We start from the raw sequence: 15,132 nt of genomic DNA on the forward strand, positions 1-15,132 counted from the left end.
TCTCTTGCTTCTTCCATGATCCAGCGGATGTTGGCAATTTGATCTCTGGTTCCTCTGCCTTTTCTAAAACCAGCTTGAACATCTGGAAGTTCATGGTTCACGTATTGCTCAAGCCTGGCTTGGAGAATTTTGAGCATTACTTTACTAGCCTGTGAGATGAGTGCAATTGTGCGGTAGTTTGAGCATTCTTTGGCATTGCTTTTCTTTGGGATTGGAATGAAAACTGACCTTTTCCAGGCCTGTGGCCACTGCTGAGTTTTCCAAATTTGCTGGCATATTGAGTGCAGCACTTCCACAGCATCATCTCTCAGGATTTGAAATATCTCAGCTAGAATTCCATCACCTCCACTAGCTTTGTTTGTAATGATGTTTTCTAAGGCCCACTTGACTTCACATTCCAGGATGTCTGGCTCTAGGTGAGTGATCACACTATCGTGATTATCTTGGTCATGAAGATCTTTTTTGTACAGTTCTTCTGTGTATCCTTGCCACCTCTTCTTAATATCTTCTGCTTCTGTTAGGTCCATACCATTTATGTCCTTTATCAAGCCCATTTTTGCATGAAATGTTCCCTTGGTATCTCTAATTTTATTGAAGAGATCTCTAGTCTTTCCCATTCTGTTAGGGCTGTCTTGTATGGCCTTTATTCTGCTGAGGTATGTTTTCTTTATGGAGAAGGAAATGCAACCCACTCCAGTATTCTTGCCCAGAAAATTCCATGAACAGAGGAACCTGGAGGGCTACAGTCCATGCAGTTGCAAAGAGTCAGCCTTGACTGAGTGACTGAGCATGTGTTTCCTTTATGCCCACTTTCTGGAGAGTTTTTTTCAAATCATAAACTGGTCCTGAATTTTATCAGAAGCTTTTTCTACTTTTATTGAGATGATCATATGGTTTTTATTCTTTAGTTTGTTGATGTGGTTTATCACACTGCTTTATTTGTGAATATTGAAAAATCCTTGCATCCCTGCGATAAATCCTACTTAATCATGGTATTTGAGCCTTTTAGTGTATTGTTGCATTAGAATTGATAATATTTTGTTGAGGATTTCTGTGTCTGTGTTCAACAGTGATATTGGCCTGTAATTTTCTTATCTGTGTGGTATCTTTGTCTGATTTTGGTATCAGAGTGATGGTGGCCTCATAGAATGATTTTGAGAGTTTTCCTTCCTCTGCCATTTTTTCAGAACAGTTTCAGAAGGATAGGTGTTAGCTTTTCTCTAAATGTTTAATAGAAGTCACCTGTGTCCTGGACTTCTGTTTGTTGGGAGTTTTAAAATCACAGTTTCAGTTTCGGTGCGTGTGATTGGGCTATTCATATTTTTTATTTCTTCCTGGTTCAGTCTGCATCTTTTTAAGAATCTGTCCATTTCTTCCAGGTTGTCCCTTTTATTGTCATACAGTTGCTTGTAGTAGTCTCTTATGATATTTTGTATTTCTGTGGTGTCGGTTGTAACATTTTTTGCATTGCTAATTTTATTGATTTGAGTCCTCTCTCAATCTGGCTAAGACTTTATCAGTTTTATCTTTTCAAAGATAGGTAGCTTTTAGTGTTGCTGATCTTTGCTGTTGCCTTCTTTGTCTCTGTTTCACTGATTTCTGCTCTGATCTTGTTTTCTTTTCTTCTGCTAACTTTAGGTTTTGTTTGTTCTACCTTCTCTAAGGGCTTTAAGTGTGAGGTTAGGTTATTTGAGGTTGCTCTTGTTTCCTGAGGTAAGACTGTATTGCTGTAAATTTTCCTCCTAGAGCTGCTTTTGCTACATCCTATAGCTTTTGGATCCTTGTGCTTTCGTTTTCATTTGTCTCTAGGTATTTTTTGATTTCCCCTTGGATTTCTTCAGTGATCCATTGTTTGTTTAGTAACATTTTGCTTAACCTCTATGTGTTTGTGTTTTATTGTTTTTTTTTTTTTTCCTTGTACTTTATTTCTAACCTCAAAGTGTTGTCGTTGGGAAACAACGCGTGATATGATTTTGGTTTTCTTAAGTTTACACTCACTTTGTGGCCAAGCATGTGGTCAGTCCTGGAGAGTATTGCATGTGCACTTGAGCAACATGTGTTCTTCTGCTTTTGGATGGAATGCTCTATAAATATAAATTAAGTCCCTCTAGTCTAATGTGTTATTTAAGGCCTGTGTTTCCTTATTGACTATCTGACTGGATGATGTATCCATTGATGAAAGTGGGATGTTGGAGTCCCCCACTATTATCATGTTACTGTCAATTTTTCACTTTATGGCTGTTAGGATTTGTCTTATGAATTGAGGTGTTTCTTTGTTGGGTACATATATATTTGCAATTGTTATATCTTCTTCTTGGATTGACCCCTTGATCATTATGTAGTGTCCTTCTTTGTCTCTTATAAGTCTTTAAAGTCTATTTTGTCCTATAGGAGTATGACTACTCCAGCTTTCTTTTGATTTCCATTTGCATGGAATACCTTCTTCCATCCCCTCACTTTCAGTCTGTATGTGTCCCTAGGTCTGAGGTGGGTCTCTTATAGACGGCATATGTACAGGTCTTGTTTTTGAAGCCATTCAAACAGTCTCTGTCTTTTGGTTGGCACGTTTCATCCATTTGCATTTAAGGTAATTATCAGTATGTGTGTTCTGATTGCCATTTTCTTAATTATTTGGGGTTTGTTTTTGTAGGTCTTTTTTCTTCCTTTCCTCTCTTGTTCTCTTCTCTTGTGGTTTAATGGTCATCTTTAGTGTTATGCTGGGTTGCTTTCTCTTTTTTGTGGGTATATCCACTGTAGTTTTTAGGTCTGCTGCTTCTGTGAGACTTTGCTATAGCAGTCTATAGTTGCGCAGGTTGATTTAGGTTGCTAGTCTCTTTCCTACCTAGAGGAGTTCCTTTTGTATTTGCTGTAAGGCTTTTCTGATAATGTTGAATTCTTGACTTTTGCTTGTTTGAAAAGCTTTTGATTTCTCCCTCAAATCTGAATGATATGCTTGCTGAGTAGAGTATTCTTGGTTGTAGGCTTTTCCTTTTCATCACTTTAAATACATTGTGCCACTCCCTTCTGGCTTGCAGAGTTTCTGCCTAGAAGTCAGCTCATAACCTTATGGAAGTACCGGTGTATTTTTTTGTCATTTTCCCCTTGTTGATTTTCATATTTTTTCATTGTCTTTAATTTTTGCCAATTTGATTACCATGTGTCTTGCTGTGCTCTTCTTTGGGTTTAACCTGCCTGGGACACTCTTCACTTCCCAAACTTGGTTGAGGGGTTTCCTTTCCCATGTTCGAGAAGTTTTCAGCTATAGTCTCCTCAAATATTTTATTAGATCCTTTCTCTATTTCTTATCATTTTTGGACCCCTATAATGCAAATGTTGGTGTGTTTAATATGTCCCAGAGGTCTCTTAGGTTGTCTTTATTTCATTCTTTATTTTGTTCAGTGGCAGTGATTTCCACCATTCTGCCTTCTAGGTCACTTATTCCTTCTTCTGCCTCATTTATTCTGCTTGATTCCCTCTAGTATCTATTTAATTTCAGTTAGTGTACTTTTTGTCTCTGTTTGTTGTTCTTTAGTTCTTCCAGGTCTATATTAAACATTGCTTGCATCTTCTCAATCCTTGCCTAAATCATTCGTCCAAGATCCTGGATCATCTTCACTATCATTATTCTAAATTCTTTTTCTGGAAGATTGCCTGTCTCTACTTCATTTAGTTGCTTTTCTGGGGTTTTATTTTGTTCCTTCATCTGAGACATAATCCTCCACATTTTCATTTTCTCTAATTTTCTGTGATAGTGGTTTTTATTCAACAGGTTGCAGGGTTGCAGTTCTTGCTTCTGCTGTCTACCTTCTAGCAGATGGAGTATCTAAAAGTTTTGTGCAAGTTTCCTGATGGGAGGGACTGGTGGTAAGTAGAGCTGGGTCTTGCTCTTGTGGACAAGTCTGTGCTCAGTTAAACTTTAACTCACTTGTCTGCTGATGGGTATGGCTGTGTTCCTTCCCTCTTGGTTGTTTGGCCTGAAGCAGCCCAACACTGGAGCCTACAGGCTGTTTGGTGTGGATAATGGTGACCTCATGGAGGCCTCATGCCAATGAGTACTTCTGAGAACTGCTACTACCAGTGTCCTTGTCTCCATGGTGAGCCATAGCTGCCCCCCTCCTTCTGCAAAGACCCTCCAGCACTAGCAGGTAAGGTCTTGTTCAGTCTCCTATGGGGTCACTGCTCTCTTCCCCTGGCTTTTAATGTGCACCAGATTTTGTGTGTGCCCTCCGAGAGTGGACTCTGTTTTCCCCAATCCTGTGAAAGTCCTGCAATCAAATCCCACTGGCCTTCAAAGTTAGGTTCTCTGGGGATTCTTTCTCCTGTTGCCAGACCCTCACATTGGGAAGCCTGACATGGGGCTCAGAACCTTCACTCCAGTAGAAATTCTGTGATATAACTGATCTCCAGTTTATGAGTAGCCCACATGGTGATTATGTGATTTTATTTTATCATGATGGCACCCCTCCTACTATCTCATTGCAGCTTCTCCTTTGTCTCTGGATATGTGGGATATCTTTTTTGGTTGGTCCTAGCATCTTCCTGTCAATGATGGTTCGGCAGTTTGTTGTGATTCCAGTGCTCTCTCAAGGAGTGAGTGCACATCCTTCTACTCTGCCATCCTGAACCAATTCAAGGGCTTTACCAGTTTATCAGAATATATACAAGGTAATTCCCAGAAATGGGGAAAGCGTCAGCTAAAGTGATACATAGTGAGGAAAGGAAGTAGATAGAAGTGTGAGGACTTGGTAAATGGCCTGAAGGAACAACATCAGTTTCCTTTTTAGGGTAAGAACATTGGGGTGCATGTATCTTTTCCTATCCTGATTTTCTCCAGATATATGCCCAGAGTGGGATTGCAGTGTTGTATGATAGACCTGTTTTTAGTTTTTAAAGAAACCTCCATACTGTTCTCCATAGTGGCTGTATCAATTTACATTCCCACCAACAATGCAGGAGAGTTCCTGTCTCTCCACACCTTCTCTGGTATTTATTGTTTGTGGATTTTTTTGATGATAACCATTTTGACTGGTGTGAGGTGTTATCTCATTGTAGTTTTGATTTGCATTTCTCTAATACTCAGCAATGTTGAGTTGAGAATACCCAGATCAAAGCGGGTAGATGTTTCTTGCCTTCATCAAGGTAAGAACTAAAGGAAAAGGTGCTTATCTGAGGGTTGGGAATAGGGTGATTTTAGTTTGGGATGTGTGGAGTTTGGGATATTTTGAGAAAATTTAGGGAGGTTCTCTCATAAAGACTAACATACAAATATTTTGACTGAACATTTATTATAGACTCTGACAGGGCAAATACAAGCATGGCATCACATTTATTGATTAGACTTTAGCTAAAAACATTTTTTTAATAGATAAGTTCAGAAGAATTTCTGGGAGAAGTATTAATACTTATTAATCTTTATTATTAAATTTTGTTTCCTGGTCCTGAAACTTATAGAAAAGATCAAAAACTTTCTCCAGAAGAAAATTTAAAAGACCCTCCTCCTTCAGTCCTGAAATTGGGGCATATGTGTATGTGTTAGTTGCTCAGTTGTGTCTGACTCTTTGCAATCCCATGGACTAGCCTACCACGCTCCTCAGTCCATGAGATTCTCCAGGAAGAATACTGGAGTGGATTGCCATTCCCTTATCCAGGGAATCTTCCCAACCCACGAATCAAACCCAGGTCTCCTGCATTCAGGCAGATTCTTTACCATCTGAGCCACCAGGGAAGCCCCAAAATTGGGGTAGAAATTTTTAAATAACTATTTCTTGGTGATTTACTTTCCATAATATATGAAATTTTTATCTGTGAACTTCATCTTGGGTCTTGGTTCTGACACACAAAATAGAAACTTTAGTTTTCACACTTATTTAGACATTATTTTCACTTGTGTCACCTGTTTGGATTCCAAATTACAAAGCATTAACTATTGAAATAGCAAAAAAGGTAGTAGCAGCAATAATGTAGTGAATCTCAAGGAATTAATTTTGTTTAAGGTTTTAAGAATTGTTTACGAATACGTTTGTTTTACCTTTTTTAAAAAAATAGAGAAGGTTCCAGTTGCTTCTACAACTTAGGTCTCACAATTTTTTGATAACTTAGTTTTAAGATGTGACTAGAAAATGTATTAATAATGTTATTATGTAGGTTTCTTGCACTACTATGAAACAGGAATTTACTTAATGTGGTTAAAAAAATGAAACTAATAGAGGTAGTGAAATTATGAGGAAACTTGAGTCTAACACTTGCAACTCCATGTCTGTATAGACAGCAGATATGTTATAATCTTCTTGGGAAAATTGTGAAAGTCTCTTGATTGAGAGAGAGAGGTTTGCTCTGAAGTTTGTCCTGCAGCCTTGCAAACACAGCTACAGTTCTAATATAAAGTAGTGTCAAGTTATTCAAACCAGGCCTAAGATATCAAAATTCTAATTTACAGTGAGAAATCAAGAATTAATATACCACAGATGTGATGTGAATCTGTCTCCAATGGTAACCTTCCAGCTAGTGTAAAGGCTGAGGGTTTGAGTGGCCATAGGGTAAAACATTATATTAAGCCCAAGGGAGTCAATACAATGAGATACATAATGCCACCCCTCATTCTTAAGAAGTTTATAGTCAAGTTTACTGCGACAAATACACCCAAATTCATATAACTAAAGAGAGATCTAGATGAGCAGTGAGCTTAGTGCTAAATCAAAATGGGGCAAAGTTGACTTTCTGTTGATGAGACTTTTGACAAGAACTCTGAGTTAAGCCAGCAGTGAAGAACCAGGTACACTTCTAGGAGGTGAAGGAAAGAGATCATTTCAGAGCCAAGCAAACCTGCAGCATTTTTATGTACCAGTATTTTGTTTCCTTCAAGCCATTTTTTAAAAAACTAATCCCTTTCAACCTTCTTTGTGTATTAGACACATTATTCAACCCATCTCATATTCTTCCTTTTATTCTAGCTTCACTCAGGTAAGCTGAGGCACCTCACCTTAGCCAAACTGCAAGAGCCCCCACTTTCTAACTCAGAGCTCCTCTGAAATCATAGCTGTTTAGCACTGGAGCATGTGCATAACTGGGAATGGCCAAAGGCCACCTTTGACCTATGCAGGATGTGAGTGGGTGGATAAATGCTCCCTCATTCCATCCCTGGGGTGTGGTCTTCAGAGGCTTATTCTGCACACCCCTTTGGACCATCTTAAATGCACCCTGCTGCTTTCCCTCCCTCTGTGGTTCACTGTCCTAGCCCCCTACTGCTGTTCTCTGGAGCACTTTGCCAAATGATTCTCTTTCCATTCAGAATCCCAGGCTCTGATTTATGGAGAGAGTGAGAGCTAAAATACCAACTTATGAGTTTGTTGCCTGGAGACTGATTATTCATTAGTTAGTTATTTTCTTAGTGACTCTGATGAAGAGACAAAGCAAATCTAAAAACCAGGTATCCATTTATTTTAAGTCCTTTCAGAGAAGGAAAGGTGCAAAGCTAGGGTTCAGAGAAGGAAGTTGAGTGACTGTGCTCATTGAAAGAGAAAAGCAATTCGAGGATCATAGTAAACTATTAGCTAGAACTAATCTGAATAGATTAAGTTGCAAGTTTTGCGTTTATATTTTCTCTGACATATGCTCTGCTTTCTCATGTATCTTTTTTCCCTCTATCTGACTGACTATATTAGGGTAAAATTGTATTGCTCAGGGTTGAAAACCACTTCCTCTTTCATAAATGAAACTTAAGTTCCAACTATGGGAAAAAGTGATTTCGGCCATGTATTACCGTTTTACAAATTCTAAGACAGTGTGATGAATTTTTTTTCAACTGAAAACAATTAACTTATAGAAAATATTAGAATACATAGGTAAAGAAAAGAAATTCAATTTGGGTGTTTGGGTTTTTACTTAGAAATCAAAAATTGATGGGGCTTCTTTTCATCTTTATTTGTGGAAGAAAAAACTTTTTTTAGAAAATAATATTCTCAATCGTTCAATATTTATCAAGTGCATTGATTCTAAGGATGTTACTGTTAGAAATGTTTAAATCTCATTTTCACAAAGATGGCATTTGCCCCTTGGGCATCTGAATGTCCTCTAGGCTTCTTACCTGAGCTTGAGGACATAACAACTTGAGTTAGTTTAGACTAACTTCTGTGAATGTTCAGATAAATTTCACTTTGGGGTCAGGAACACACACATGTAATCTAGATCCATCACAGAAACATTATTGTGCCAGCTCTAGCATTCCCAGGATATGGGGTCATAAGCAAAAGTGGCCCCTACCTTCACAGAGCCTGCATAGAGCAAGGTTGAGATTAGAATTATGTGATATTTTTCTACCTTTTTGTTATTACAGTTTCCACACCAGTCACTTAACAACATGGAGATTTTCTTTTTTAATAGAAAAACATAAGGCTTAAACTAATCAAGTATTTAAGACAAAAATTTTTTTTAAGGCATGAGACTGGACAACCAGGAAGAGTTGATATATGGAGAAAACATTGAGGAATAGAGGACATCAATTAGGGGTAGCACAAGAAACTCAGATTTTGGCTTAATTCTCAAAGCACTTGCTAAATTGGTCAGTGTGTTAGCAGTAAATTTTTCTCATTGAATTCTCTCAAGGACTGGATAAAAAAAGAAAATTTTTTCCCCATATATGGGGGCACATGAATGTCAAAAAAAGCACAGATTTGCAGAAGTTTATTATTTGTGGTAAGAAAAGGGGGTAGTACCAGTAACAGTGAAACAGCCATCCTTTCTCATTTCCCTCCAAGTTCACTGGTGGTAAGGGTGGACGAGAATGCAGGAGAAAAGCTGGGAAGGGGCTGGAGGCAGTAGCATTCATGGTCCAAGATCAGTTTGGAAAGCACATTTATTATATTTGGGAGGAGAGGAGCAGAAAGGACGTTTCTGTGGATGTTGTCCACAATTATCCAACTGTGGTCAATTGACTCAGTAACAATTAGACTCTCTTTCATCCCCAGAAACCTGGTGAATAGGTATTCTGCACCTGCCTGTGTTTATCACTGCCCTTACTTCCACTTTACCATTTTTAAAGAAAGCCCACCATTATGGTCATGACTTGACTGAGAATAAATTGACTTTCCTGCTCAAGATCTTTCTTTAACAGTTATAACATTAGCTGATTAGTGCAGCTTGACCCAGTCCCAGTCTATCACCTTTTTGGGCCAAGGTGCCATGATGCTCTAACATTAAGATTCTAATTTTAGTGCTCATTTCATAGACAGTCTTCCCTGGTGGTCCAGTGGTTAAAACACTGCACTCCCAATGCAGGCAGCCCGGGATCAGATCCCTGGCCAGGGAACTAGATCTTATGTGCTGCAACTAGGAGTTCGAATTCTGCAACCAAAGATTCCACATGCCTCAGCCAAATAAATAAAATACTGAGTCAGTTTTGAATCTTGAAAGCAGACAACTGTATTTAAATATCGTATCTGAGCTTTCTAGTATCTTAACCACTAAAAACGTGGTATGTCCAAAACTAAACATATGCTCCCTCCCAGACATGTTTCCCTTCTGCTCCCTCTCTCAAGTAATGATACAATACCCATCTGCTGAGTTGCAGCCCAGAATCTGAGTCATTCTGGCCTCCTCCCACCTCCCTGATGACCTGAATATAAAGTTTCTCTTTAACTTGAGCGGCTGTGCAATGGTTTCTTAGGCAGAGAAATGAATGCTGTACATACCGTTTCTTTTCTTCATTTCTCTCTCTTCCTATGTCCTCCTCCCTTTTATAGATATTTATTGAATACTTATGGCTTCCCAGGTAGCTCAGTGGTAAAGAATCCACTTAGCAATACAAGAGACATGGGTTTATTCCCTGGGTTGGAAGATCCCCTGGAGAAGGAAATGGCAACCCACTCCAGTATTCTTGCCTGGAAAATCCCATGGACAGAGGAGCCTGGTAGGCTACAATCCATCGAGTCGCAGAAGAGTTGGACATGACTTAGCAACTAAACAGCAACAATTGAGTAGTTCTTGTGGGCCAGACACTGTATTGGGTACTGAGGAAACACGTTCATAGGCTGGGAGCAGGAGCAGACGTGTAAATTACATTAGACCAGCAGACCTACATACAAGGTACATAGAGCTTGTAGAGCAAGTCAGCCCCTATAAAGGGGGTGCTGCTTCCTGAGTCTTAAATAACGGTTTTGAGATTACTCGATAGTCAACAAGGGGGAAAATCTCAGGCAGAGGAAACAGCATATGCAAAGTCAGAGGTGTTGGACCAGCTCATGGTAGGCCGGAGAACTGTGTGTAATGGTTTTGAGATCACATGGAGTGAAAGAGGTGGTGGATGAAACTAGATAGGTAGGCAGAAACCAGGTCATGAAGGCCCAAGAGGATAAGTCAAAGAATTTTAATTCTAGGAAGTAGATGCCATTGACAATTGGGGGTAGTCAAGTAAACAAATTAGTTTTGCATTTTAGAAAGGTCACTCTGGCAAAGTATGAAAAATGGATTAAAAGTCAGAGAGACTTGGGGGAAAAAAAGCCTCTTCATAATTTAGACTAGTTGTGATATCGAAACTAGCATAGAAATGGTCTTCCCTGTGTCTCAATAGTAGAGAATCTACCTGCCAATGCAGGAGACATGGGTTCAATCCCTGGTTCTGGAAGATCCCACATGCTGTGGAACAACTAAACCTGTGCACGGCAACAACCAAGCCTGTGCTCTAGAACTCGGAAACTACAACTACTGAGCCTGTGTGTGGCAATTACTGAAACCCAAGCATCCTAGATGCTGTTCTCTGCAAGAAGAGAAGCCACCACAATGAGAAACACACGCACCGCAACTAGAGAGTAGCCCCTGCTTGCCGCAGCTAGAGAAAAGCCTGTGTGCAGCAACAAAGACGCAGCACAGCCAAAACCAAATAAATTTATTGTTTAAAAACTAGCACAGAAAGGTAGAGCTAGGGAGGCACTTACTAACGGGAGCACTATTTAGGAGGTTTTTATTAAATATGAGTTGTGGAGGAGAGAAGAGACCTGGATGGACTTGGGTTTTAGGCTGAAAGACACAGAGCTAGAAAGCAGAGGGTGGAGGATGTAATGGAAGAGAATATGAATTTTGCTTTGGATATTTTTAATTCCTAGTGCTAAAGGAATCATCTAGAAGGTATTATCCATTGTGCTGTTGGGGATAAAGTGGAACTCCTGGGAAAGGTAAGGAAAAGGAAAGTAGAGGAGGTGGTGATTCAGGAGTGATTGTTATTCCAGAGGCCATGGAAGGAAAGAGCTTTAAGAATAAGTGGTCACCAGGGTCATATGCTTTTGGAAGTTCATGTGACGTTAGGATTTAAGAATTTCATTTGTGATCCAGAGAGGGCTGCTGTGGTTGGTTAGCTTTGAGCTGCAAGACAGTGGAGCACGTTGATATCCTGAATGGGGATGAGCCACTGCAGAGAGGGAGTTTTAGGGTACATGATAAAGAAGATACAGGGTGCAGTGAAGTTCCTAATAAAAGTGACAGATCCACTTAAGGAAAGTGGTGGGACCCAGAGCATGGGTGGAGGGATGGAGAAGAGCAAGAAGGGTGAGATGGACACAGGAGCTGTGAGGATCAATTCACAAAATTATCAAGAACTTGAGGAATCCACAGGTGATAGCTTCTATGATTTCTACAAAGTAAGAATCTAATGTCATTTGTGAAGAATTAAGCAGGAGGCCTCCCCTTCCACTGAAGGAGGCAGAAAGGCAACAGTCAGAAGGATGAAATCAAGGCATCTGAAAAGAGTTAACCAGACCTGGCTTCCAGCAACCCACTGACTCAGGACTTAAACCAGGCCCCGCCAAAGACTTTCTCCCAGTTCTACACTTCCTGGGTTCTGTTGAGTTTTCACCAGGCCTTTTTTCTCTTTTTTTTTTTTAATACAAAAGAAAGAAGAGACTTTCCAGTATTAAGGGTGGGGAACTAGAGCATAAAATAAAAAACTCCTCAATCTTTTTTAAATGTCATGTTTAAAAAAAAATTTTTTTTTTTTTGGTCCATTGTCTCAAATTCATCTGATCTCCTATTAGCTCAGTTTTGGATACTGACTGCCGCCGACCCTCCAGGACAGACAGGCTGAGGACAACTTTATGACCCAGAGCCGAACAAGATGCACTGTGGGAGGTTACTATGTATCCTGAGAATAATTGGAACCATACTTTTTGGAGTTTCTCTCCTCTTTGGAATCACAGCTGCTTATATTGTTGGCTACCAATTTTTCCAAACGGACAATTACTATTTCTCTTTTGGGCTATACGGTGCAGTTTTAGTATCACACCTCCTCATCCAAAGCCTGTTTGCCTTTTTGGAGCACAAGAAAATGAAAAAATCTCTAGAAACCCCCGTTAAGTTGAACAAAACTGTTGCTCTTTGCATTGCTGCGTATCAAGAAGATCCAGGCTACTTACGGAAATGTTTGCAATCTGTGAAAAGGCTAACCTACCCCAGAATTAAAGTTGTCATGGTCATAGATGGAAACTCAGAAGATGACCTTTACATGATGGACATCTTCAGTGAAGTCATGGGCAGGGACATGTCAGCCACGTATATCTGGAAGAGCAACTTCCACATGAAGGGTCCTGGTGAGATGGATGAGTCACATAAAGAGAGCTCACAGCATGTCACCCAGTTGGTCTTGTCCAACAAGAATATCTGCATCATGCAAAAATGGGGTGGAAAAAGAGAAGTCATGTACACGGCTTTCAGAGCACTGGGACGGAGTGTGGATTATGTACAGGTCTGTGATTCAGACACCATACTTGACCCTGCCTCATCGGTGGAGATGGTAAAGGTTTTAGAAGAAGATCCCATGGTTGGCGGTGTTGGAGGAGATGTCCAGATTTTAAACAAGTATGATTCCTGGATCTCTTTCCTCAGCAGCGTGAGATACTGGATGGCTTTTAACATAGAAAGGGCCTGTCAGTCTTATTTTGGGTGTGTCCAGTGCATTAGCGGACCCCTAGGAATGTACCGAAACTCCTTACTGCAGGAATTTGTGGAAGACTGGTACAATCAAGAATTTATGGGCAGCCATTGTAGTTTTGGAGATGACAGGCACCTAACGAACCGAGTGCTGAGTCTGGGCTATGCAACGAAATACACAGCTCGATCCAAGTGCCTTACGGAAACACCTAAGGAATATCTCAGATGGTTAAACCAGCAGACCCGTTGGAGCAAGTCCTACTTCCGAGAGTGGCTGTACAATGCAATGTGGTTCCACAAACATCACCTGTGGATGACCTATGAAGCCGTCATCACTGGGTTTTTCCCTTTCTTTCTCATTGCCACAGTAATCCAGCTCTTCTACAGGGGTAAAACTTGGAACATACTCCTCTTCTTGTTAACTGTCCAGTTAGTGGGTCTCATAAAGTCATCTTTTGCCAGCTGCCTTAGAGGAAACACCGTCATGGTCTTCATGTCCCTCTACTCAGTGTTATACATGTCAAGTTTACTTCCCGCCAAGATGTTTGCAATTGCAACGATTAACAAAGCTGGGTGGGGTACTTCTGGAAGGAAGACCATTGTTGTTAATTTCATAGGACTCATCCCCGTAACAGTTTGGTTCACAATCCTCCTGGGTGGTGTGGTTTTCACCATTTATGTGGAATCTAAAAAGCCATTCTCAGCATCGAAACAGACAGTTGTAATTGTAGGAACATTGCTGTATGTATGCTATTGGGTCCTGTTTTTGACACTGTATGTGGTTGTCATCAAGAAGTGTGGCAGGCGGAGGAAAGGACCACAGTACAGCGTGGCGCTTGATGTATGATCTCGTATTTGGTGCTTGCAGTTATAGATGCAGACACATGCACACAGTCTTCACCCCTCCAGGGGACTGCGCGGTGTCTTGGAATCAAATAATGCCTCCAAAGGAGACATATCGCTGCTACTAGGACTTGAACAAAGACATTTGTATGGGCTTATTTTAATTCTGCCAAGCAGGCAGAGTCAAGCAGGATGAGTCAGATTTAACCTGATATTTCTATGAACATGGGAAGAATTCTTTGTTCATGCACTTTTTTTACTTTACGTTTGCCTAACAGTGTTGTGCCCTATCGGAGAAGGCAGTGGCACCCCACTCCAGTACTCTTGCCTGGAAAACCCCATGGACCAAGGAGCCTGGTGGGCTGCAGTCCATGGGGTCGCGAAGAGTCGGACACGACTGAGCGACTTCACTTTCACTTTTCACTCTCATGCACTGGAAAGGAAATGGCAACCCACTCCAGTGTTCTTGCCTGGAGAATCCCAGGGACGGGGGAGCCTGGTGGGCTGCTGTCTGTGGGGTCGCACAGAGTTGGACACGACTGAAGCGACTTAGCAGCAGCAGCAGTTCTGCCCTATATACCTCACTAGTGATGACTTACATGGGTTGTTGTTGTTCAGTAGCTAAGTTGTGCCTGACTCTTAGAGACCCCATTAATGGCAGCACACCAGGCTTTCCAATCCTTCACTATCTCCTTGGATTTGCTCAAACCCATGTCCACTGAGTTTATTATGGAAGAAAAGGATTTTGAAACTCAAGGGAAATTTCTTTCAACATATACAACCCTAACTTATGGACTGTGTTGATAGCTACTTTTTTTTTTTTTTTCAGAAAAGTTTTTTGTTTAACTACCAAGTGAAATGCCAAAGGATATTTTACAGGCCATACTTTTATATAATTGTGCTGTTTTAGGAGTTTGTATGCCAATCTTAAAACAAATTGTGCATATTTTTATATTTTACTCCTCTGCCAAAATTCACCTATTCTTCCTTTTTTAAAAATAAAATAGATTCTGAAAGAATTCATACTTGAAAAATGTCTACCCAAAATGTGAAGCTTGGTTGACTGATATTATTCATGATAGAAAGAATAAAGTGTTTTTCTTTCTGACTACCTTTAAAATTGAATAGTTTATTTCTGTGAAAAGGTGCTTAAACTTTCAATATTTTAACTTTTTTCATTTATTTTATTTTTTAATATTTATTTATTTGGGAGCTCTTGTAACTGTTTATTTAGTTGCAGCACACGGGATCTTCCAACTTCATTGCAGCACGTATGATCTTTAGTTGAGGCATGTGGGATCTAGTTCCCTGAGCAAGGCCCCCTACATTGGGAACAAGGAGTCTTAACCAATCCCACCGGATCAGCAGGGAAGTCCC

General features: G+C 40.2%; 2 protein-coding genes across 2 annotated transcripts in view; both read left to right on the forward strand.

The window, feature by feature from the left end:
* Nucleotides 1-15,132, forward strand: part of PLBD1 (phospholipase B domain containing 1) — an 86,808-nt gene that overhangs the window by 8,878 nt on the left and 62,798 nt on the right. The window lies entirely within an intron of this gene.
* Nucleotides 3,913-14,875, forward strand: LOC105611231 (hyaluronan synthase 2-like). The gene has a single exon (XM_060413402.1). The coding sequence runs from the start codon at nucleotides 12,101-12,103 to the stop codon at nucleotides 13,757-13,759; it is 1,659 nt and encodes a 552-aa protein (XP_060269385.1). The 5' UTR covers nucleotides 3,913-12,100; the 3' UTR covers nucleotides 13,760-14,875.

This window comes from Ovis aries, chromosome 3, assembly GCF_016772045.2.
Source record: "Ovis aries strain OAR_USU_Benz2616 breed Rambouillet chromosome 3, ARS-UI_Ramb_v3.0, whole genome shotgun sequence".
NCBI lineage: Eukaryota > Metazoa > Chordata > Mammalia > Artiodactyla > Bovidae > Ovis > Ovis aries.

Excerpts from the sequence above, each read along its gene's own strand:
- LOC105611231 (XM_060413402.1), top strand. The coding sequence starts at position 12,101 with ATGCACTGTGGGAGGTTACTATGTATCCTGAGAATAATTGGAACCATA.